Here is a 26325-nt window from a genome sequence, read left to right as displayed (position 1 = left end):
CAGGGTGTCATGTGGCCAGCACAACGACCAACCGACCTGAGAATCCCTAAAATCAAAATCCCAGTCTTCACTGACATTTTATCCCCAGGACCTCAGGTTCGGAAGCCAAGCGCTCGGCTAACCACTCGGCCACCACACCCTCTATATCTGTACATCGGCTTAAAAAAAACAACCTTGAGGCTAACAATTTTACATTTTATACCTATTTCATCAGTTGTGTATGGTGTATTCGCTACGACTTGGCCACCTAAAAAGGGAATCAAGTTCGAATCTCGACTTGAGCAGAGCTGTGTTTGCTAAGCACCTAAAGGCAGCAAGGAAGCCTTCTCCCAGATCTCCTCATTTCCCACTAGCCCACAAAAGAGATTGAGCCTACTATAAGCATGAACGATGCGCCATATAAAGCAAATAAAAATTCATAAACGGAAGAAGCTTCAATAAAATGTAAAAGTATTTTTACTGTAGCAGTAATCTTACCTTAGTCTTGTCTTGGCAGAATTGAGATTCCTGTGACAGACTTCCTTAGATGGTGGAATATTCCACTCGGGGATTTTACCAGCCTTCATCATGGAGTACTCAAAAAGTCACTGAAACCAAATACAAAAAAGTTGACAAAAAGTCAGAATTGATCCACCATTATTTAAATTCGACAAGGACAAAAATCTACAATTTTTTGTAAACAAACATATTTTTTCCAAATACGAAATGCCTCATTTCAATTGCAAATATAAATAACAAATTCCCATCCAAACCAACTTTTTTTGTATAGAATTGTATTAGTTCTCTATTTGATGAGGTGACTTGTTCCAGAAGATTAGAAACTTTCTATGCACTAAGAAGATCTAAACATTTATCAAGGGAGACAACATTAATAGCTTCGTCTCTCAACATTAAGTGACTTGAAGCTTTTTGACTTTTGAAAATCCAGTTCACTCCCTTGCATGGCACCTTGACAACGAGTCGCACCTTCTCCGAATCACTATTGGTTTCAGAATACCTAATGATGTCCCCTGAATCGTCGTACGCTCTAGGCTCATGTCTAGCTTGAATGAATCATTAATTAAATCACAAGATGGCCACATCATGTTAAGGATGGGCCGCAGTAGTACACCAACTACAGAGAACACAGCCTACACTATGTAGGCTAATACAATCCTGACCATTATTTAATTCTTATCTATTTCAAATATTTTTATTATAAGACAAATATCTTATACATTTGTATGAGCAAAGCAGGGGCGTAGCTAAGAATTTTCCATCATTTGGGGGCCCAGGGGGGATTGACCTCTATACGTAATATTTAAAATTTAATGTAAAACAAAAACACTCATTTGGGGACCGCTCTCAAGTGGGAGCTCGGGGGGATTTTCAAATTCTCCTCACCCCAGCTACGCTACTGGAGCAAAGAGAGACTTTGTATTCTTTACTTTTGGGCTATTTCTGTCAGAATACTCTTAGTGACTCTTGTCCATGCCCAAATATATAGAGCAGAACATTAGATGTTTGCGAGGGGTATATGTTTCCATTTTGTTCGTATGAATTCATATATCCCTGTAGGTTCGAAGGCTCGTGAATGTTCGTAGGCCACTGAATGTTTTGTTTTTTTTAGTCAGTGTAGGTTTGTGAGAAAAGCCGGCGTTAATAGATAACGAGCCGATAAGCAGCATGCGGGCAATCGAATTTTTAGACTCTTGAAAGCCAGCACACTGTAAAGGCTACTTAGTATTAGTTTTCACCATCCCCCAGTCAAGAGCGTAGTCTTGGGCATTGAAGCCTGCTCTCCGAACCCTACCCGTTGCCACGTCCATCTTTGGTAGTGTGATGGGCCTATCTGTCTTGTAGTTAGTGATGCCTGTCTGACTTCGACAGATTACTCTGGAGATGTCCGGGTTTCTTGTGCGGGTGTATTCAATCTTATCTTCTTATATAATACAGACGTTACTTCAAAAAAGAAGATGATTACGTCATACGTGTCATGCATTTAGTCATGCATACTAACCAATGACTTAAATTCTGCCAAGTCACTGGTTTTCCTGGCTAGCTCAGGCAACCCATTCCATGCTCTAATAGCACTAGGGAAGAAGGAGTGCTTGTACAAATTTGTCCTAGCATATGGGACGAGGAATGTGCCTTTATCTTTGTGTCTTTCAGAGTATTTTATTAAATTTTGTTTTTGTATTTGAAGATTATGGTTCAGTGTTTTATGTATGATTGCTACTTTACTTTTGAGCCTTCTGTCCTGAAGGCTTTCTAAATTTAGTGATTTTACTAAAGGTGTTACTCTAGTCAAATGTGAATATTCGTTTGTTATGAATCGCACTGCTCTATTTTGTGTCTGTTCTAGTTTCTTAATGTTTTCTTGAGTTGAGGGGTCCCGAACAGAGGATGCATATTCTATTATTGGCCTAACCAAGGTTAAATAACATTTTAGTTTTATGTTCTTATTTGATTTATAGAAATTTCTTTTAATCAATCAATGCAACCAACCACTAAGACAAAGACTCACACAAAGGTAACAAGTGAAAAGACTAAGTCCAAAAGTGTTAAACAATTCAGATGATGGTTTTTAATACAGCAAAAGGCCACAGTCGATGTCTCTGTCGATAAATACGTGTTATCCCTAAGAAATCCTATCACCAACTAACTTTATGTCCCTAGGTAGCCTCTAACCATACTAAGTCATAACCTCACTAGTCGCTTTCAAAGTCCGTCTATTCTGGTGCGTCTCTATACAAGTTAATAATACTAAGTGTCTAACAGTAGTCATTGATAAAATTGACACCCTCACCATTAAAACGAATGCTGAAGTAAAAGATTGATTAAAATTATAGCCCTTTTTTAAAAATTGCTGTGTAACAAATGATTTCTTGTTATCTAATTATCTTAAAATCTAAATAAACATTAATTTATAGTTATTAAGACATCTCGTTCCTCTATCCCCTCTTCGAGAATCACGCCAACAATTCGTTTCAAATGTAAGACAGGACATTGATTTTACGGAGGGCAATGTTGCAGACGTGAGATCTTTTGGGTAGCGTGCAGGATAACTCTAGCGACGTTTTAAAAATTTAATGGATTACTTCTCTTGCATTATTGATGTCTTGTAGAAGAGTTGATCTCTTCTTGCGGCCGACGCGAGGTCTCGAGGGGAGATAACACCCGATACGTCTGCCAATGAATTTTGGCGGTTCTCTGACATTTTCCTTCAATAAAAATGTGAGGCTACTCTTGACTTCCTGCTTGGTCAGAGAACTGCTGATCGTCTATGGGGACATTGAAATGGAATGGGAAAAAAAATGAAATGTCATCTTGATTTACTGATGTTTGTTTGAAAATAAAAACAAACACAAGCTCGCGCTAGACTTATGTTAACAGTGAGAGAGTTGACAAGGAGATTGAGCTGACATGGCACTGACTAGGGCAAGAAAACATACATCACTTGTCGAGATTGTGAACGCGTGAGCCACAAAACATTTTTGTTCACTTTAATAATCATTTAAAACAGGGGTTCTCAACCTGTGGATCGCGACCCCCTTAGGGGGTCGATTAACGATTTGCCAGCGGTCGCCTAAGACCATTAAAAAATATGGATTGTTTTTGTCTATTCTTCTATTGCTGTGTGGATGGGGGTCGCCGAGGAGTGAGATTGTACAAGGGGGATCGCCGAGCTTAAAAGGTTGAGAACCGCTGATTTAAAAGATGAAAAAATTCACCTTGTCGCTTTATCACCTGTCCCTAGTCTGTTGGACCGTCACCGCATATAATCTGCTGACCACCTCTCTCTATTTACATTGACAGGTCCTCAATGTTGTTCTCCCTTTAGTCCCTTTGTCTGCCTCTCCTTCTTTTTCCTGGTAGTGTTCCCTGTAGGAAAGTCTTTGCCAGCCCTGTGCTTCTTGCTATTTGGACTTACAGTCTTAACTTGTTTTTCGTTTTCTTGCAGTGGTCAGTAGGACAGTATTTAGACCTAATATGGCCTTACGCTATTTGAAATATGGGGCCTTTTATGTAAGAAGAGTTGTTGATGAATTTCAGTGTAAAGGTTTTGACAGTGTTCACTCCATTTCAGGTTGTTGTTGATGGTTTGTTTCGATTTGTAAGATCTCATTTTCTTCCTCTAAGCCAGCGGTTCTCAACCTTATATGCTCGGCGACCCCTATTTACAACCCCCCTTACTTCTGCCGCGACCCCCCCCCCTCGCACACACACACAGCAATAGAAGAATAGACAAAAACAATCAATTTTTTTTCGATGGTCTTTGGCGACCCCTGGCAAATCGTCAATCGACCCCCAAGGGGGTCGCGACCCACAGGTTGAGAACCCCTGCTCTAAGCCATAAAATTTAGTAAAAGAAAAAGAAGAGAAAACAATATAAAGAAATGTGGTGACGCTATAATGGAACGTTAAAAGAAAAACGAAAGAAAATGAAATGAGGAAGATGGCGAGAGATTGTGAAATAAATAGACAGAGTCAATGTCAAGGACGCTATATAGTAAGATACTGTTGCCAACTTTATAAAATAATAATTTAAAAAAAAAAGTTTGTGCTTAGAAACTTGATTCTATTGTGTGGACAAATTTTAAAAAATGATTATAGGATTTATAAAATAATTTGCTTATCAATACTCCCGTTAACCCTATTTTATCTTATCTTATCAATTACAGACGTTACTTCAAAAGATGATTACGTCCTAGACGTGTCCCTATGTCTGACATCTGGTTATGTATGCTAATCATTGACTTAAGCTGCGTCAAGTCGTTGGTTTTCATGGCTGATTCAGACAACCCATTCCATGCTCTAATGGCAGTAGGACGTAATCATCTTCTTTTTTGAAGTAACGTCTGTATTATATAAGATAAGACAAGAAGCACTTTGTATGAATCTGGCCTAGCATATGGAATAAGAAATGTGTCTTTATATTTGTATTTTTCTGATTATTTTATTAGGTTTTGTTTTTGTATTTGTAGATTGTTGGTTCAGTGTCATTATTACTGCTACTCTACTTTTTAGTCTTCTAACCTGAAGTGTCTCTAAATTTAGTTTTTTATTTATTCTAATCAAACTTTAAAATTCCGTTGTTATTCATCTCACTTTTTTTTTTTGCGTTTTCTTCAGTGGAGGACACATATTCTAATATTGGCCTAGCCCATTTATCGTCACTACCATTGTGGAACCGGGTCCACGCCTGAATGTACAATATGATTATAACGGAGTCATCGTGGAATACAATATATGTGTGTAATTGATTTCCTCTTGACTGCGTTACTTTTAGGATTAATAGAAGAGATCAACACTGTATAGATTTATAGAAGATACATTCTATATTATAGCCGGTATTAACATCGATTTTTTAAAATAAATTTAATTCTAAATTTTATAACTTAAAAATGATATGTATTTATTTCGATTTAACGCTTTCATTCTTAAAGATAAATTCTTTTATGTTAAGTGATATTTAAAGTTTTTTCAATGCGAGATAACTTCTGATTATATGTTTGTTTGTCTGATAGTTTTAATTTCAAGGGTTTTCTCCCTTCTATTACCGAATTAATTCGGTCACGCGTTACTGCTAATAATAAAGCATACATTTCGTCAGAAGTTAAAATAGTTGACACATTAGTTAAATAAATTCATTGAAGGCTAGCTTAGACCACCACTGGTACTATGCAGTGTAAAACTTTGGCTAATTATAGATTGAGAGAATTGTAATTCTAAAAGTGTCTGCCCAGATGTCCAGAAATAGAAGAGGTAAGTCATTGTTAGAATTTATTAATATCTGATTTGTCAGTGTGACTAGGTCTGAATATGAATTGATAGAAGATTTTTAAAAAGGTAAGCATGAGTAATACGAATATGATATACTCATTCAGCTTCCTGTATTTCGTCATAGTACAAAGTCAGATCCGTAGCGAGGGGGGGGGGAGGAAGGGGGAACGATGCCATGGGCGCTACTCTCATGGGGGAGCCACACGCAGATAGCCACCAAAACAATACTGTAGATATTAATGCATTCTAAGGTTATCATTATTAAATACTTTTTGTTTATAAGCCTTTATTTCAATGTGATGTTCATGGAATAAGAGGGGGGGGGCGCCAATAAAGAGAGGGGGCGCCAATAAAGTGCCTTTCCCAGGGCGCACGTTTTGCTCTGTACAAATTGTATTTATTTTGCTTATTTCTTGTCGTTAAAGATAGCAATTAAAAATGTGGCCCTGACCCATGCAAATGAAGAAAAAAATTAACCGAGCTAAACCTTGGTTCTACTCTGTTCAATGGATAAATGTACCAGTAGGGCCCCCTCCCTCGTCGTGTGGTATGCGCTCTGGACTGTCGTATCGATGGTCCCGGGTTTAAAAGCAAGCCTTCTTAAATATTTATGAAATTAACAAATTATACGTTAATGGATAAATTAACGAATAATGTGTCTGTACAATGAAAGCACATTAGAGAGACACATTCTACTTTTGTATTGTTATTCCAAAGCTTATATCAACCTACTCCGTCTTTCTGTTACAACGTTGTTGTTTGTACACGCTATTTCTCCCACATCCCATTCTCAGATCGAGTTGAAACTTTGCACAATTATTCTTTGTCACTAACGAAACATGAATCAGTCAAAAACTTATCCATCTAATTCATTAATTTAGTCTGAAATAGAAAAGGGAAATAAGTGCTGTAGCATTCAGAAATATGGCTATAGTTATTTCCCTTGTATAAGCCTTTAATCCCTCTGAGCATTGCACATTTTGTTGTTCTATTATTATCTTTTTTATTTTTATTTTTTGAGTATTTTAACTGGTTGTGTTAAACAGAATTTTGTAAAACAAATTCTCCCCTTGAAAAAAAAAAGGTTAGTCTGTTCAAATAACTTGAGCTGTGGATAAGAAATTAGCCGAAGTGGATTGCACTGGGCCTGATTGGATTGAACTGAATATGAATTAAGAATTATATCCGCGGCACTTGATATCTTGGAAGACCATCTTCTCTCTAGCCGGAGCCATATGCTGTTGAAAAGGGCCAGTCTTAGAGACCAGAGGTCTAATCACAATCAGGCTCTTGGGTGCAAAGAAATATTCGGAGGCTGTTCGATTTTTAGAAATTGGAAATAAAATATTTGAACATCCATTCCGTAGTCTTTACACACAACATAGTCTTTATGTGTTCATTGTCTAACTGTACTATCGTTCTCTTTCTCTCCCTCTCTCTCTCTCTCTATCTCTCTCACTTTCTTCCTCTCTCATTTCCTCCGTTACCGACTCAGTTTCATGATAGCTTGTTAGTTTCTTTCCCTTACCTATATAATCTCTGCTATCCCTTACCTATATAATCTCTGCTATCCCTTACCTATATAATCTCTGCTATCCCTTACCTATATAATCTCTGCTTTCACTCACCTATATTCTCTATGATGAATTTCAACTAGCCCCAGGGGTTTCATACATTTTCAACAGCTCTTCTATTTCACATTTGTCCCATATTCATCCTCTTCATCCTCCTGTCTTACATCCCTCTCTCTCTTCCTCTCATCCCCCTACTCTTGCCATTTTTTCTTAACTCCCCAGGCATCAAATATCGACTAGGTCTGGATTCCAGTAGACTGTCTGCCTGGTAAGCTTGGTACTGGAGATACTCTCCCATACCTTCTTCTTCTCCCGCTCCCATCTCTCTTTCTCTCTCGCTCCCATCTCTCTCTCTCTCTTTCTCCCCCTCTCTCTCTCTTTCTCTCTCCCCCCTCTCTCTCTCTCCTCTCTCTCTCTCTTTCTCCCCTCTCTCTCTCTCTTTCTCCCCTCTCTCTCTCCCTCCTCTCTCTCTCTTTCTCTCTCCCCTCTCTCGCTCCCATCTCTCTCTCTTTCTCCCCCCCCTCTCTCTCTTTCTCTCTCCCCCCCCTCTCTCTCTTTCTCTCCCCCCTCTCTCTCTCTTTCTCTCTCCATCTCTCTCTCTCTCGTTCTCTCTCCCCTCTCTGTCTAGTTCTCTCAATCTCTCTCTCTCGTTCTCTCTCCCCTCTCTCTCCCTCCTCTCTCTCTCGTTCTCTCCATCTCTCTCTCTCGTTCTCTCTCCCCCCCCTCTCTCTCTCCCTCCTCTCTCTCTCTTTCTTTCTCCCCTCTCTCTCTCTCTCGTTCTCTCCATCTCTCTCTCGTTCTCTCCATCTCTTTCTCTCGCTCTCTCCCCCTCTCTCTCTCGTTCTCTCTCCCCACTCTCTTGTTCTCTCCATCTCTCTCTCTCCATCTCTCGCTCTCGTCCTCTCACCGACTTTGTTTGCTTGTCTTCATGAAAGCCTAGTAGCTGCGAATATATGTGAGTACATGAATGTGTGTATGTGTGTGAAGTCAAGGGAAATAGAGGGAGAGATGTAGAGAAAGACAGCTGGAGAGAGAGAGAGAGAGAGAGAGAGAGAGAGAGAGAGCACAAGTTCATATTTACACAGTAGAAGAATCTCTGCTCTCTGTGACCTCAATTCCAAGAGCATCCCACTACAACCCCCCCCCCAGCTGATGTGCAACACGCGTGAGTTACGCTGTCAAGCCCGCGATGTGCGTATAAACACGGCATTTAATTGAGTCATGTAAATAATGGCTTCGTCTAACAGTATTTCAGGGACCACTGACCACGAAGCAGGGATCTTGTGGGGGTGTTTATGTGTGTAGTTTTTTGTGGGTGTTTCTATGTGTAGTCTATTGTGTAAGTGTTGAAATGTTTAGGCCTACATGTGTATTCTTTTGTGTAAATGTTTTTATGTGTAGTCTTTTGTATAAGTGTTTATATGTGTAGTCTTGTGTGTTTGTGTCACGGTGAAACTGTACATATCGCTGCTGATGTGTCTTTATGTATATGTGCATGCATGTGTGTGTGTGTGTGAATGGTAGATAGAGCTATGTTTTATATGTGCGCGTGTGTGTATATGTGTGTGATTTTAACATTTTGGTTTACGTTCATAAATGTGTGTTTTGGTCTTGTAGAGGGAGTGTGTATTTGTCTGTAGAGGATTACGCGTGTCATCAAATGTGTGTCATGACTCAGGAGATATATAGGTCGTTTTATGTGCGATGATTTATCGTCTGTGTGTGTGTGTGTGTACGTGTGTACGTGTGTGCAGTATCCTAGGGAAGACAGGAAGATCCAGTGTTAAAACTGTGTTAATCTCTACCATTTCTAGCCTCTCTGTAGCCTTCATTATGACCACGAGGTCCTGGGTATTACCACTGTCTATGACGGGAATGATGACTATAGTTCCCATTTTTATTCTATAACTACCCCGCCCGACCCAATACCTCCGTGACCCCGTGACTATGTCGAAGGCGCCGATACAAGGGGGTCTTTATTTTGGACCTTTCTGTTTTGTTCTGTATTCCAACTCTTTTATAAAATGTTTCTTTACCAATTAGTTAATAGGTTTTTTGTAGGCCTAAGTTATGCTTCAAAACAAATAGATTTTTACAAGTATAAGTTACAGATGTATTCTATAAGGAAAATTAATAGATTTAAAAAAAAAGTTTTACATATTTCGGATGTTCCTTCAGAGTTGAGGTTAACTTTCTTCCTAGTCCAGACCTCTCGCAAGACGGGGCATGGCAGCGGGCAGGGTAGGAACCCGGAACCATCGAAAAGTCCGAACGACAGTCCAGCCGAGACCAATCGTTAGAAGGCCTGAACACTGACCTGCAACGTTTCAACCTGCTGTCAGTGTAGACCAATGGCTCTTGGCCACGTTACAAGTCTGAAGAACTTGGCAACGAGCTATTGGTATACACTGCCCTCAGGTTGTGACGTCGCAGGTCAGTGTTGAGGCCTACTATACCAATGGTCTTGGTCCAGCGCTGTGGATATGAGAGAATTGCGTTGGTATGGGTTATATTATAAGAATACAAGGTTACATGATCGCCACATATTTTGATTCAAGATATGTTGGTTTGAAAAAAATACATTTTTTTTTCTCATATCAATAAAAAACACTAAAAAACACGATATTTCACCCCATTTCCCCGTCTTGATAGACGAACGATTAAGATGCCTTCATTAACCCCGAGTTAAAATAATACCAGTTTTATGCCAAATCTACAACACTTGCAAAGCGCAGCTCCTCCTAATTTAATTAATTGTCTGCCCCTTCAACTAAATAGCTGATTCCAATGTTGACATTTTCATTCTAAGAAAAACACAAAGTCTCGGCCTGGCAGTCCCAGACACAACAAAGTCTCGACGACTTCGTAAAAAAAAACAAAAAACCGCCAGTTTCGAAAATAAAAGCAGAAATAATCTCCAACATTTGTTTGGCAACATGGGATGTTTAGCGCGGCGGTGCACTTGGCTTAGTGGGAACCCCGGGAGCCACGCGGCCTTTCATTGGCTCTTTATTCGTCATCATTTTATATGGCAGGCGAGTCAACCTCGCATCCCATTGGGCCGCGTGAGTTTCCCACGGTCGATAGATGCTTTCGATTGGACGAAGCTTTGGTAACGGTAGTAAACATTACGGCAGCAGTGAGAGAGAGAGAGAGAGAGAGAGAGAAAAAAAAAGCGGCGGGAGGGTAGACAAACTATGTCATCAAGACGACTTGTGAGTACTACAGGGCTCCGAGATGAAAACAAACCAGCACGTGCGAAATTGGACCAGTACTTCAGTCACATGCTTTGCTGTTTTCATTACCATCATAGTCCGAATACTAAGAATAACTAACCAATAATTTTGTTTCTCTCGCGCGCTGAGAAATGACTATACAGATTCAGGGGCCTTGAGGAGCGTGCCACTTTAGATTATTTTTTTTGTATGTGAAGTTGAGATCTATGTAAACAATGCGATAATAGGAATGTGTCTTTCTTGTTGCTTTCAAATATTCTTCATTATTCTGTGATTTTTAGTTGTTAGAAATATAATAAAACAACAACAACAACCAAAAAAAAAACATTAAAATTTATTGCTTAAGTGATATTTCATGCGCAATGAGCTTATTACGTAATAAAGGTCCACACGGGGGGACCTACCTCACGTCAGGACAGTGGAAGCATAGGCGGACTCGAACTCGCACGGCCAGGGAACTGACCTCAGTGGTCACCAAAGGTCACGTTGACCAATCCGAGCTACTGCTGACCGTGTGCTCAGGCCTGGAGAGGCTACTGGCTATCATCAGGTATTGGATACGTCAGCTGTCTCGGAGCAGGGCGACCTCACTGGATGACCAGGCCCAGGTCAGGAGCGACTTCACGGCTAAACCGTTACCGGACCTTTTAAAAGGTAGGTGTCAAAGAAATAGTACACAGTGTTGTGTTTACACGGGCGATTTTCTTCTCCGAATAAAGCTAATTTCTATTTTAAAAAATAATAATGATAATACATTTTATTACCCTGACCATATTTGTCTCATATTTATGTGTTTTATATTGAAATTCAACCATAATGTTTAAACAGTAACGTAACAATGAAATTGTAACTCTACAAATGTATGAAGTGCAAATATATCCTATATCTGTGACTATGAATTTATAATTGATGAACTCCATCGGGTATATTATAATGAACAGTAAATTTGATCACGGACTATATAGGAATAAAACTTCTCAATAACCTTGACTGTCCAACAGTATTATATGGTCTGGACGTGGGTGCGTTAACCTGTTTGTCTTGTGTGTTAGTGTAAGTGAAAGTATAATCTGAATAAAGCACACACACACACACACACACACACACACACACACACACACACAAAGAATGAAGTACCAATCTAGATTCATTCAATACTGTATGTCAATCATGTGATAGGGAGACGTCTGATTTTACATGAAAACTTAAGGACAAACAAATTATTTGTTTATCAGATTTTATCATGGGTGATTTGAATCCTTTAGATAACTGGATAAAGGGGACGTATTTTAAAATCGATTATTGATATTAAATAATATATTACTGATGTAGAATCGACTACAATAGTTATAGAGTTTTATGTTGGATGTAGAATCGAATACGGATGACAAAGTTGTAGAAATAACGTGTTTAAGAAAGCCTTGTCTTTCTTTCTTTTTCCGTTCTTGGACAAATGAATCAATACCGTATTGTCTAGGATAAGGGAGCGGTGTTTTTTTAGTCATAATAGTTGGCAGTGGATGTGCTGTTGATGTTGACACTTAAGTTAAATTTGATTGTGATAATTATACATCTGAGATTTAATTAAAAAAAACTGGAACTAAATGGTCGCGGGGGATCAAGGATATATACAGTACGTCCAGAATAGGAGAGAAGGAAAACAAAAGAGAGAGAGAGAGAGAGAGGGAGAGGAGAGAAAAAGAAAGTATTAAATAGGGTAAAATTACTAAAGAATAACAAAAGCCTCCCGACGGAGAGAAAAAACTTAGATCTGTTACAGATATATTACGAGAGAAAGAGAGAGAGAGAACCTAGATCTTTACAGATATTTTACAAGAGGGATAAAAAAGAACTTAGATCTCTACAGATATATTACGAGATAAAGAGAGAGAGAACCTAGATCTTTACAGATATTTTACAAGAGGGATAAAAAATAACTTAGATCTATACAGATATATTACGAGAGAGAGAGAGAGAGAGAGAGAGAGATAAAAACCTAGATCTATACAGATATATTACGAGAGAGAGAGAAAACTAGATCTATACAGATATATAACGAAAGAGAGAGACAAAAAAAAAACACACTGGATCTGTACAGATATATTAAGAGAGAGAGAGAGACAGAGCAAGAGTGAAGAGATAAAGAGAGATTGTTCGAAAGTAATAGTTATCATAATTTATAATAACGAGTGTTGATACATGTGGTTTATTGATCAAATAATTCCACCCCAACCCCTCCCGCTCACCTCTACCTCTGTTGCTGGTTGAGAGTCACTTTAAATAATAATAGATGGGTGGGGAAGGGGAAGGCGTATGAGGATCTAGTCTCACGGGTGATGGAGGGAATGGGGGGGGGCTGTCTGATTACCCCTGGTGGTGGGTGGTCGTCAGAATGAGTAACGAGCGAGATGCCACAGTCGTTAGGTCACGCGTGTATAGATATAGTCTCAAGTCGTGGAACGATCTAAACAATGGCGGCGCTCAGCCGTAACCATTGCACTTTTAATCACGGCACCGTTTGGTTTGTATATATGTAGTGCATGTGTGTGTGTGTTTGTAGTGCACGTGCGAGTGTGTGTATGTGTACTGTATGTGATGTGCGTTTGTGAGTGCGCGAGTGTGTGTATGTGCCTCTCTTTCCTGTTAGTTCTATATAATATAAAACGATTCTAATAAATTAAGTCAGCACACTGCCTCCTTTTATACCCCCATTCCTCAGCAAACTTAAACCCTATTCTTTTTTTTTCTCTATTTGCCACAGAGGGTAACTACTCATAGACAATATGAACAGGCCTACATATGAAAATTTTATTAGTTTTAAAAATGGTTTTGTTTGTTTCTTTGTTTGTTTTCTTTCTCAAGTTCCGACAGAGTTGAAGATTATTGCCCTCTAAGCCTCCTCCCAGGACGGCGGGCAATGGTGGCAGGCGGGGCTCGAACCCGGGACCACCGACACAGTCTAGAGCGCATAACACACGACCAGGCCTATTAAACACATTGTTACACCCTCAACTCGGCGACAGCAGGAGCGTAGCTTGGATGTGGATTTACTGCATATTGCACCCGTCCTAGATATCGAAGCTTTCATTATTTATTTTTTTGCGGGAAAAAAAAGGTTACAAAAGGAGGAAGGGGAAGTAATTAGGCAATTAGATTTGTAATTAAATAAAAAGCCAGAACGCATTCGACATTTTTTCTTTTATTTTTCTGTTTGCATACAATGGACGAGACACTATAGAAGGGGAATAATATAGACGTGACTTAATGCCTGTTGTCATGTGGTGAAAAATAAAAACAATGCTTATACCAAACCAAAACAAACACAAATGTAGGTTATCTCTCATTAGTAAAAACATTCAAACAGAAGAGGATCTAAAAATAGAACTTTGTTTGGCCTTAATACAGGTCACTATGATTAAGACTGCCAAGTGGCATCACTTCCGACACCTTTAGTCATAAAGTCAAGTAGAAAAAGCTAAATATAGCAAGTTTTTTGCTTATCGTCTGCTAGTAAAGAAAAAAAGCGCGTTTATTAGTCAGTGTGCGGTAATGACAAGACCAAAAATAAAAAAAGATTGAATCACAGCACAGAGAACTTTCCCTCATGGTAGGGACACAGTGTTTCGGATATTACCGAAAGATAAAAAAAATAAATTTCCACTCCACGGGAGTATTTGACATGGGGATTAGGCGGTAATAGTCTATTGATCGCCTGCAGGAAGACGCATCGGATCGTCTGATCCGGAATAAAGACAATTTTTCAAGGTGGCAGTCCTAGTTAAAGGTCAATATTTTTTTTTATTATTATTTTTTTAATATTTGGGGGTGGGGGGTCCTTTTTATATATAGCTCTATATGTTACCGACAAAGTGTGAACTACATGTATTCTCCGCACTTTACAGGTTACATAAACATTTAAATATTTAATTTGTAAGAGGGCATTTGTTCAAAAGACTTTTTTTTTTTTCTCATTTAGCACGAAAGCTGGAATATAAGCATAGTAGATAAATGGTGCTGGGGGTGAGACTTTTTTTAAATTATACAAATATGTAGCTTTCCCGCGCTACCCCCCAAGCCCTGTTCCCCGCCCTCGTATTTTTTTTCCCTTGTGTTTAATCTTAACTGACCCTGTCAAGAAACGCTTTTTTTTTTTAGATGTAGATTTTAAGTTGCCTTCTGTAATACAAAATTTGATTAAAAACTACATCAACAAAAATAAACCAAACACAAACACACACACACACACACTTGAAAGTCGCTAACACTACATGACTCTAGTGCCAGATTAGTACATCTGTAAATAAATAACACACACACACACGCACATACCCGAACACTTGTAAGACACCCGCCGGGACTTTTAACACCCCGATGTTATCACATGAGTACATCTTTAAATACAGCTATTGATATGGATCAAGGCCTTGGGTTTTTGTTAGATCGTTGTGTTGTTGTTGTTGTTGATGTTGTTGATAATGTTGTTGTTGATGTTGTTGTTCCTCAATTACTGACAACATTTGTAAATGGTGATGAGTTCATGCACTTTACAGATCTCTCTCTCTCTCTCTATCTCTGATACAAGTCTTCAGCCTGGACCTACAGATTTAGTAACAAAAACAATCAATGCTTGTCAATACTCGCTAGAGTGCACTATGAATACAGTTCACTATCTCAACACAAACGTTATTTTAAACGTGGGGCCTGGGCGGGGTGGGGGAGGTTTATTAAAATAATTAAAAATACTTCCTTCATTGTCTAGACTGGTCATTGAATAGATTTAATATTTCATTTATTGTCGATATAATTGACTTTAATTTGTTGCGCGAAAAGGGAATCGGGAGGCTAATTCAATATAATTTCTAGAATTATTCTGGGATCAAAGTTGAGTAATTGGCAGTTCCAAATTATGTGAGTCTTTAAAGACCGCATTACTAACCAAGAGCTTGGAGACAAGGTTACTGCAGAGATTAGACCATGATGACCTGCTAACTATCGTAAACAAAAAAGGCAAGCTTAAAATCTATGGCCATGTTACATGGTCTTCGTGGCTTGCAAAGACCTTCCTTCAGGGAACAGTAACAGGAAAAAAAGAAGAAGAGGCAGACAGAGAGAGTGATGGGAAGACAACATAAAAAAAAAGAGGCTCTAACTAAAGCAGAAGACAGGGAGGAAAGGAGAAAGACTGTCGACAAATCTTGCATGGTGCCCCAACGGTCCAACAGACTAAGGGATAGGTAATATGGTAAAAATATGGGACAAGTAGTAACCTGACTTGATGGTTTAAGAATTTCCCTCACAGATAAACATTTACTATGTCCGAGACTTGAGCCTCCATCAAGACGGTGGGGGGGATTACAACAGGCAGGATTCAAACTCGGGAACATCGGGACGACACTTCCAAGTTCACACCAAGATGAACATTGTATATTTCCCGATTCAAGAGTTTACATTAAAATATGCCTGACACCCTACGATCTATCTATTTATATTAATGCCTATACGAGGTCGAATGTAGAAGATGAAACAGACTGCTTAAATACATTTTTATTTTTCATATTTTAAAATATACCGTGCACCTTACGTTGCAATTAAATTGTCCTTATAGAAAATCAAATCAATAAATTTATGTAAAGACCTATTAAAAAAAAAAAAACCTACTTTGTTTGTAGGACCACTCATCATATATAATAACCGGCTTACATTAAAAGTATCTTATGTAAGTTCAATATATATCCCTTCAAAATGTAAAACATTTAATCTAGGTCAATGGGAAACCAACATCAAGCTATAAAAAGAACGTGAGCAAGAAAAAAAAAAGGAAAGGGATTCCCTGTCGCTTATGACGTCATAGCCACGCGCCGTTGGCATCGTCATTGTAGAACAGAAAAAAAAAGTGATTTAGGGGAAAAGGGGGGCGGAGCTTGATCGATACGCTCTAGTTATTTCCCCTCTGGATTTGAGATTGATTTTTTTTTTTTTTACTACCATTATTTACACATGATGGCGTTGATAACCTCTGATTTACCGATATGAATCTGTCTTGTTTGCATGTTTATCTGTTAAGAGCTCTAGTTGATAAGTACTTATATATATATATATAGATATAGGTACGTTCATTTGAGAGTATAGCTCCAAATAGTCACGGAAGAAGGAGTTAAGGCGTGAAGTCACGTTGTATTTTTTTAATAGGATTGATCAGTACAAGTTTGTCCAAGTGACTTATGTACCAGGCTGATGAGAGGTGGGGGGCGTGGTCCAGGGAGCAGCCACGATCTCCAGTCCCAGGTCCTAGTCAAAGATAACACTAAAGATGAAGGGTGGAGGGGGGGTCGATAAGACGGTCACTTGTTTTTCTTTATGCGTCTCAAGGTCGTCTTCCTGTTCGTCTGATATCATACCTATAACTAGTCCAGTCCGTCATCCAGAGTTTGTCTAATTCCTGTACCTTAAAGGTGCTTTTTGAATAAATAAATACGTATTAATAGACAAGGAAATTACCAGACATGTAGTTCACATATATATAAAACCAAAAACGCCAGCTGTTTATTGCAAACCTGGCATACGATTGTAAGTACAGAGTCATGGCCACTGTCTAGTATTTAGAAATACTGTAGGCATAAAGTGCATTCTATAATAAAAGGCAGAGCAAGAGAGAGAGAGAAAGAGAGGTAGAGAGAGAAGGAGACGTCTTTAGTACATTTCACGTAACAGTTCAACTGACTAGGATCTAGACCTGGTATCTCCCAATCAGTCCAATGAGCTCACGCCAAAAAATAGCAACAAATGGCGGGCGAGTTCAAGCGCGATCTATTTAATCTCAGGTCTAGTCGATAGCGTCTCAGTCTCGAGTCAGCGTGTGGCAGGCGACACACACACACACCTCATGGCGACGCACAATGTGTATATAACATGCTTCAATGAGTTTATACCAGTTGTTTCTATTTCATCATTCCTTCAGTCGGTGTTTGTGGAGTACTTCAGTTACTTGTTTGTAGATACACATTTGTGGGCTTATCTTCGATACTCTGGATTAAATTTATGTGTCAGAAAAACATTTTAGTCTATTGGTACGTAAATGAAAACTTAAAAAAAAAAAATATTCCTCCTATCTTATACGATGTAAACATAGAGTTGAAGCTAGGTGCTGAAACAAATGATACATACATATCTTATACGATACAGAAGCAACACGCATGTGAGGATTATTACGCCGTACTCTTATCTGTGTGTTAATCTTGCCGTTCAGGCTTATAAGAGTAAGTCATTGATTATCTTGACTGATCGATGTATTAATTGATTTAGTTGTTCCTCTAAAAATTGATAAATCTTATGACATGTACATTTTAATGAGTTTATGAGAGGTGACGGATTGGATTTGGATAAAAATCTGGAGTCCGTCTTCATTAAGTGGTAGATCTTAATTTTTTATCAGACCTTCATTGAGTGGTAGATCTTAATTTTTTATCAGACCTTCATTGAGTGGTAGATCTTAATTTTTATCAGACCTTCATTAAATAGTAGATCTTAATTTTTTATAAGACCTTCATTAAGTAGTAGATCTTAATTTTTATCAGACCTTCACTAAGAGTGTGGTTTTAATATCTATCAGACCTTCATTGTGTACTAGGTTTGAATTTCTATTAAGGCCCCTATTAGGTGATAGATCTAGGGTCTAGTTCTTTCTAATTTATATCCAAGTTTCATCTATGTCTTCCTAACTTCTATCGGACCTTCATTGAGTGATCGGTGTCAATAGTTTTAATGTGTATCAGAAATTCAAAAAAGTTACTGTTTTTTTTTTTCATTATCTGTGAGAGACTTTTATTAGGTGGTAGATCTCATGTTATATCCAACCATTGTCAAACGATTATTATGGCTTTTTATATTAGGTGGTAGATCTTAATTTATATCCAACCATTGTCAAACGATTATTATGGCTTTTTATATAGCGCTACTTTCATGCTCAGTGGACCAGTGGGGCGGGGTATCTAGGAGTTAGGCGCTCAGTAAACACAACTCTGACCGAATCGGGTGTCGAACCTCGAGCCCCCTTCTAGGTAGCCAAGACAAGCCAAGCGCACTTCGCCTCTCGTTCACGCTTCCCTAATATATAAGTATGCTTGTTAGGTGATTTATTACAATATTTCATTTTGTTTACCTAGAGTTCTTAATTAATTAGTTATTTTTTTAAATCCAGATTTGCCCATTGTTGAGACAGCGCCACCTTGTGGTCAGCCTGATCTACTAAAGGTACACAATTCCGTAGACTTACTACCACTCGAGTCACGCCTCAGTAGACCCGCCGGAGGTCAGCTCATTCACACATTCCAGGCTCAAGCCACGTCCGCAGTCAACTTCACCCGTGGTGTCCCCCCAAGCATGGGCGGGACAGGTGAGGCCCAGGAGAGAGGCCGTAGGATGACCGCGCGGAGTGAGCACCTAAGGGGAAATGAGGTAGATGCCATGGCACAAGACGCCCACAGCAACCACAACGTCATGGAACTGGTGGAGGCCATCAGGACCATCGGGGATAATCTGGACATGACAATCAGAGATCACAAGGAGGTGAGTTTAACCGAATTGATGGGGTTTACTCTTTAACCCATAACTACCTAATACATTTACTAACTAAACTGTTTACTATCAATCAAAAGATAGCCAAGCAAACACGGGTTAAGATTAACTTACCTAAAAGAAAGATCGAAAAACTAATTGTTACATTTAATCGTCTGCAGATGATAGTGTCCTTAATTACATTAAGTATTAACATTTTTTTCCTCCCTGTATCCACAGGCTGCTGTGAGGGCCATCTTCAGGAATGCTCCGATGGACTTTGGCTATGACCTAATTTGGACGTTGGGTCACAATTACGTGTTACGGGTCATCGGATCCTCCCTTGAACTTCTGCTCATCATCGGGCGTTTGTGATTTCTCAGTTATCTCCCCGAAATAACGTCGCTCTTTCAATACAGAAATCGTAAAAAAAACAAAAAACAAACTTGCAGACGACACTGGGCTTAACTCCCATCATGCTTTGCAGCTTTACGAATGCAATACTAATAAATGATGCAATCAATTGTCACAGTAAAATACGAGCTATGGAAAAATATGTGACAAAACACACAACTCAAATAGCAAGAAAAACTAAAAAACAAAGGAAATCCTTCAATTCTGATAGAACAGTTCTGGAAGGTGTCTCTCGCTACGGCTAAGCTCTGGAGGCGTGCCAAGATGTCTTTCGTGGTCAATTAAATGTGTACATAGTTGTTTTTTTTCTCTAGAAGTGTGTACATAATTGTTTTAATATTCATGTATAATTTGATGCCTTTGTACATAACAGCCACTCTTTCATGCGTCATCAAGACCAGTCCTTATCATCATGCCTGCCATTGTTCTCAAACATGTTCTTGTTCACCATTTTGTGAATGTTTGGGACTCCCTGCGAATGTTTATTTAAAGTATTTTTTTTTAACCAAACAATTATTGTACTAATTTTGGTTCAAGTCATTTCATTTGTTTACACACATTTGCACACAACAAACATTTTGTTCAGGTGATCTCAAATTGTAAGTCATCAAGATACCTTCATATATGATTATTGTTATTACTGTTACTTACGGTCACATTGTTCAAATTTTTACATATTTTAAGAACGAATCCGATGTTGATTGGATTCGAACTTGGAAATTGCAGGGAAATACTTTAATTGTTTAATGCATTGATTTTATTTCAAAATACCCGCTAGGCCAATTCTTCTGAGATTTTATGTACTTTATCATTTAGAAGTTTGTTTATTCTTACTAGTGTTAAAGTTTTTAGAAGCTGCTTGGTAGTGCGATACGTCAGACTGTCGTTTCGATGGTGACAGTTTAGTCCACGCCCACTGCTGTCCCCTGTTGTCCTTTGTAAGGTGTGGTTATGATGCAATTACCTTCATTTCTGAAGGGATCTTCTTCTTAGTTGTAATTATTTGCCCTAAGAGTTCAGTCGAAGACTCTTGGAACTCTAGGCCTATGGAAGCCTGCCTTAAGAGTTGAGTCTAAGACTCTTGGAACTCCAGGCCCATGGAAGCCTGTCTTAAGAATTCAGTCAAAGACTCTTGGAACTCTAGGCCTTTGGAAGCCTGTCTTAAGAGTTGAGTCTATGACTCTTGAAACTCTAGGCCTATCCCTATGAAAGCTTTCCTACACCTGCCTGTCTGAACAAACTTCTGTCTGGGAAAGAACCAAGCAGATGTACATTATAACATCTCTAGTACAGATAGCTCGTATCCCAGGACGCTTGGGTCAGAAGCGAGGCCAAGGTCAACTTTGTGGAAGATCATAAGTTAATAATATCTAGGTCGCGATTGTCATGTTTCACAACTTAATGGTATTTTCTTTTCTTACTTACTTAGACTTAGACTTAGGTCCTCCCGCGCCGTTCGGCGCATTGGGCGGCAAGCTGTCTCCATAATGATCTGTCACTGGCAATGTCTGGAGCCTCCTCCCATCTGGTGTCCACTGTTCTGAGGTCCTCCATGAAGGTGTGTCGCCAGGTAATACGAGGACGTCCCTGTTTGCGCTTTCCTCGTTTTGGCTTCCAGGTTATCGCAACTCTTGGTGTGCGTAATTCATTTTGACGTAGAACATGTCCCGCAAACCTCATGCGACGCTCAGTCACAACCTCACTAAGTGTTCGACTCCCAGTTCGGCATAGGGTTTTCTTTTCTTAAAAGCTTAAATTCTTCAATGCTGAGTCAATCAAATAGTTTTGATCAAAATGTTTAATTTTTTGTTTAATACCACGAGATCCTTCATTTCTGGTATCGATGACCTCATAGGTGACATACAACCCAAAAAACAAAAAGTTTCCCACGAACTCTCTAACTCTACTGCTAATCCATCCTATCAAAAAAAACACACCTGTTTTGTAGATTAACATAGCACATTTGTAGATAATATACCACTCGTTTGATCAGTGTTCCAATTTTTGCTTTCATTCAAATGGCATATATTTTTGTTCCATTTTTTTTCTTCGCTAGACTTGTTTAGTAACATTTATACAGATTGGCATTCTCTCACTCTGAGGCTTTCATTCTGGGAATTCCCTTTCTTTTTTTGGGTACGGAAATTTCCGGAGCTAATTATACTTTTGCTTTGCTTTTTAGTTACAATTGGGAATTTAACTGAACTGTATATTATTTTCTTGTATTGTTCATAAAAACTTTAGAGAAAAAAAAAACAAAAATGAAAAAGAAATTTTCTAAAACGTGCAATACAGTGATGAACAAACCTTTGTTTTTCTTCATTTGATTTGTTTTGTCATTTTATGATTTGAAAAATTTATACATTACATTTATACATATCATAATTTACTGTATATAAATATTCGTTTTTGATTTTTTTTTTCCATTGACGATTTTAAAAAAAAAACTTTTTTTGAGCACATGAATATCAGGGGGCGTTATTCTCAAACGACATGGGGCCATTTTGTATTAGAGCTGATCATAAATGGGGCCGCCATTATTTGTTGAATTGAACAAGCCATAATTTTTTTTTTTTGGGGGGGGGGGTGGGGGGACTTTACTATTTGTCAAAAGAGTTTTAGGGCCGGAAATGTAGGTCTATCACAGACCACGAGTTTGATACCCCCCTGGTGTACATGTTTGTGAGTGAGTTTAGTTGTAGTTTGAGGTTAGAATCATTGATTAGAAATTGGGGGGGGGGGGATGGGAGTTATCCGTCTTTTTAAGACCTGTTAATGCTTAGATTATGGGTACATGAATGCAATACATTAATGCATTTTTATTTTTACTTAATGCCAAGGCGTGTCAGTCAGGTGGAGATTATAGTCAAGAAAGGCGCACTGGCAAATTAATAGTTGTTGAAAGTAAGAGTGACACAAATCTATTCACATACGTAAAAAAAAACAACAACAATAACACCAGTTTTGTTTGTTAAATATTCAGAGTAAATTACTTTCTTTTTGGAATGTGGGAATAAAAAAAAAAAAAAAAAAAAAAAAAAAATCGCTTCACTGCTCAAAATAAATACAAAATCAAGTCATATTTTATCGTAATATTAAAATTTGAACTATTGATATTCCAATACAGTGTTTCCCAGACGGTGTTCCGCAGAACCCTATTGTTCCGCTAAGCCTGAATAGATGTTCCACAACGTGAATCAACCTCTTTATAAAAAATAAGTGTTCCTCTAAATACTCAAAATGTGCGAAGTGTTCCGTTACTGAAAAGGTTTGGGAAACTCTGGTCTAAAAATAAAAATGTATAGTCATTGTGAGTGGACTTAAACTATGTGGAGTGCTTTGATACGAGCGAATGGAACGACTCGAGACAATTTTTCTTGTCGGACAATCTCAGGAACCAGGACAAACAAATGTCTGATACACTTGACTGTGGTGGATTTTTTTTTATTAAATTTATTTTTGTGCTCTTTCAACTGTTCTACAAAACTATACAGATCTTGATTTTAAATCCACTTCTGTCACTTGGCTCTCAGATAAACACAGGCTGGGTACACTTGCACCAAACTAGGAACGCGGACTTGGTAGCCAAAGGGAGATAAAATGTCAACGCGGTGCTTTTTCCCGCTCGGCTCAGTGCAGACGTAATGCGTGCACTGACTGGCTGGTCTGCCTCTCCTGTGTTTTTTTCTACATAGATCTAGATATCTCCATATCTCGTTTCAAACTGAGTGATCTATTAGAGGAAAAAAAAAAGTTCGGTGAATGTTTTGTGGCTATTGACTTCATATTAATCTTGGTTTTTATTGTTTTGAAGACTCTGTTGTTGGATATTTGTAAGCTGAACTGTTGATTGTATTGAAACAAAACAATTTGTGTTTTATGAGGCCATTTCTTTTGACTGTTTTTTTTTTCTTTAATGTGCCCATAATTAATGGCAGGGATTTTAATTCACTATTTTTTTCTCTGTGTGTTTGTAAATATTGCTAATACATATTTTACATGTCATGTTGTTACGTTTGATTGTCAGCATTTATTTTTATTCTGGTGAAGGCTAGACTGTTGTTGAGAGAGAGAGAGAGAGAGAGAGAGAAAATACACATGTCATGTTTGATAATATTAGAATAGTCTTTTTTTTTCCTTCAATCAATATTTGTGGTCATTCTTGCTTAATACGCTTTTAATTTTTTGTTCTCTGTGGTCTTATCGCTGGCATTCAATAAAATGTTTACCAAAAAAAAAACTAAAAGTATATTGTTTTCTTGATTTATTTTTTGTGTGTGTATCCATTGTCGTAAATTAAAGGGAGAAAACTGGCCGAAGGGAGTAAGTCTAGATGAGTGATGTTTCTTTTTAATGAAGAATAATGTGTAGGAAGATGGCCACGACAAACACAGAACAGTCCAGGCCTCGGGTTCACTTCCGCCACACACTAAGATGACGAGGTCTCGCTCACATTTGACTAGAGTAACACCTTTAGTAAAATCACTAAATTTAGAAAGCCTTCAGGACAGAAGACTCAAAAGTAAAGTAGCAATTATACATAATACACTGGACCATAATCTTCAAATACAAAAACAAAATTTAATAAAATACTCTTATGGACACAAAGACATGGTCATAATCCTTATCCCATATACTAGGACAAATTTGTACAAATACTCCTTCTTCCCTAGCGCTATTAGAGCATGGAATGTTAGCCTGAGGAAAACCAGTGACTTGGCTGAATTTAAGTCATTGGTTAATATGCGTGACTAAATGCATGACGCGTAGGACGTAATCATCTTCTTCTTTTTTTGAAGTAACGTCTGTATTATATAAGATAAGATAAGATAGTTGAGTCACTATGATTATCTGCCCTTCCTCCCCAGTCCAGGTGTTGTTACCGGTCGTTGACTTGTAGCACCAAACTGCTGGTAGACAAGGTAGACAACTAAACCTTTGTAGGCGTATTATATTTTAACTAATAAAATTTCCAATAACTTGAAATAATCTCCTTGTAAACTATTCTGAATATAACTTTATTTATACTATACACAAACTCAAGTTAATATAAGATAAAATAAATATAGTAGACTTTAGTAATAACATTCCTTAACAAAATCTAACTCACTACAGTAACACAACCTTTCAGGGGGGAAGAACTAAGTTAAAACAATGTATTAAATGCTTACTTCTGCGTGTATCTGCATATGAAGCGAATTGACCAAATCAATGAGCTTATCCTGATACGTATTCTAGTAATATATCTCCAATGCATTGGCCGGTCAATCTGAAGTCATAATGGCCAGTTTTGGAAATGGCTGGTCAGATAGAGGACATGGGTAGAAGAATAAAATGGACACACTTTGTTCTTGTGCGGCCAAACAAGCACGTCATTTTCCTAACGATATACATCAACTGTTAAATTTCTATGAAAATCGATCGAGCCGTTATCGAGAACCGTGTCCACCCTTTGCCTAGAAGGTGTTTTGAGTGGCCTGAATAGTGAAGTGAAGTTTAACTTTTAGATCTTGCGATCTATGGGGCAGATGATGTTAAGTTCATCCGCTTCTATGACCAACGGTTAACAAGCAGGGTGTTATGTGGCCAGCACAACGACCAATCGCCTTTACTTTCCCCAACTAAAGTCAGGTACCCATTAGAATTAGGTGGACTCAGGGGCGCCCTAAAAATCCAGAAATTAAAAATCCCAGTCTTCACCGAGATTCGAACCCAGGACCCCAGGTTTGGAAGCCGAGCGCTTAACCCCTCCGTGCCACACCCCCCCCCGACTTGAATTGAGGCCTTGTAAAAATGCTCGTCTTTCTATCCCTCGTCTCTCGCAAGTGTCCTCCCTTTACAAACGTTCATATCGCCTCTTTATTCCCTTGAGCTACGTACGAAACACCTCCTCATGATTTCATCAGAATCTATCGAGCCCACACAACCAAACCACCTATAGATGTACACACACACATACACACACTCTCCATAACACAGATACACAACTTCTTTCTTCAGACGTATGAAAGGCTTTTATTATATGTACATTTTTATTTAAGCATACTGTTGTAAATCTAAGGCAGGCAACTCAACTAAGTTCTACAGTAAATAAATATGTGCGTTTATTCCCAAGGACAAAGCCATCTACATCGAAAAAGTCTTGTTCATAATTCTACCAGTCCTTTCGCCACCAAACCTGAATACGGGCCTACGACAGCCTTCCCCGCTTCGCTCCAGGTCCCTACTACAGTCTTCAGGCAACACAAAAGACGGCTCCCAACAATTCAGACTCTCCACAATCACTTGATACACTGTTCTTTTCTCTCTCCCAGCGTTTTTCTGTCCTTGTTCAATAGTGCGCTCGTACGCACCACAAGCACCGGTGCAAGGCAGGGTTACAACACTACGTAAAAGGAATGAACTATAAAATCTTGCCCAGATAAGCCAGATTATCCAGTTATTTAGATCCGGCCTTGAAAATAATTAATGACACGCTAATTAAAGCCTAACAGATGTAATTATTACCTTGACCTACTTTGATTGATGGCGTAATGGGGTCAGCAGGTTAAAAAAAAAACAACTAGTCCTATATTGGAGATATATGTCATACATCAGACAAAATAAATATCAAACAGGCAGACACAAGAGTAAACAGACTTCTTAAGAAGATCGACCTTCAAATTCTGACCTACCACGACCTTGGCGACGTCATCTCTGGAGGCACAGAGATAAGCCCGGAACTCAGATAAACAAAAACAAGGATTACATTTTGATGACATATAGCGTCATACAGATTGGGC

The 26325-nt window shown here is 38.5% G+C and overlaps 1 protein-coding gene across 3 annotated transcripts; it reads left to right on the top strand.

Moving 5' to 3' along the window:
• The first annotated feature begins 5654 nt into the window (after positions 1-5654).
• LOC106054223 (uncharacterized) lies at positions 5655-21853 on the top strand. Of its 3 annotated transcripts, none has more exons than XM_056024184.1 (3): positions 5655-5748; positions 18774-19141; positions 19370-21853. In XM_056024184.1, exons 1-3 carry the CDS (start codon positions 5730-5732, stop codon positions 19502-19504), a joined length of 522 nt encoding a protein of 173 aa, XP_055880159.1. In that variant the 5' UTR covers positions 5655-5729; the 3' UTR covers positions 19505-21853. The 3 variants fall into 3 exon arrangements, 2 of the variants coding, with proteins under 2 accessions (XP_055880159.1, XP_055880158.1); XM_056024183.1 differs by lacking the exon at positions 5655-5748 and adding an exon at positions 10639-11230; XR_008776996.1 differs by lacking the exon at positions 5655-5748 and adding an exon at positions 17154-17643.
• The last annotated feature ends 4472 nt before the right edge of the window (positions 21854-26325 follow it).

The sequence above is a fragment of the Biomphalaria glabrata genome, chromosome 3 (assembly GCF_947242115.1).
Source record: "Biomphalaria glabrata chromosome 3, xgBioGlab47.1, whole genome shotgun sequence".
In the NCBI taxonomy this organism is placed as follows: Eukaryota; Metazoa; Mollusca; class Gastropoda; family Planorbidae; genus Biomphalaria; species Biomphalaria glabrata.
The sequence above is the reverse complement of the archived record's forward strand: the minus strand, read 5'-3'. Positions and strand labels throughout refer to the sequence as shown.

Excerpts from the sequence above, each read along its gene's own strand:
- LOC106054223 (XM_056024183.1), top strand. The coding sequence starts at position 10,939 with ATGAGCTTATTACGTAATAAAGGTCCACACGGGGGGACCTACCTCACG. Across the intron at positions 11,231-18,773 it reads GTTACCGGACCTTTTAAAAG|ATTTGCCCATTGTTGAGACA; the intron begins GTAGGTGTCAAA and ends TTTTAAATCCAG. Across the intron at positions 19,142-19,369 it reads CAATCAGAGATCACAAGGAG|GCTGCTGTGAGGGCCATCTT; the intron begins GTGAGTTTAACC and ends CTGTATCCACAG.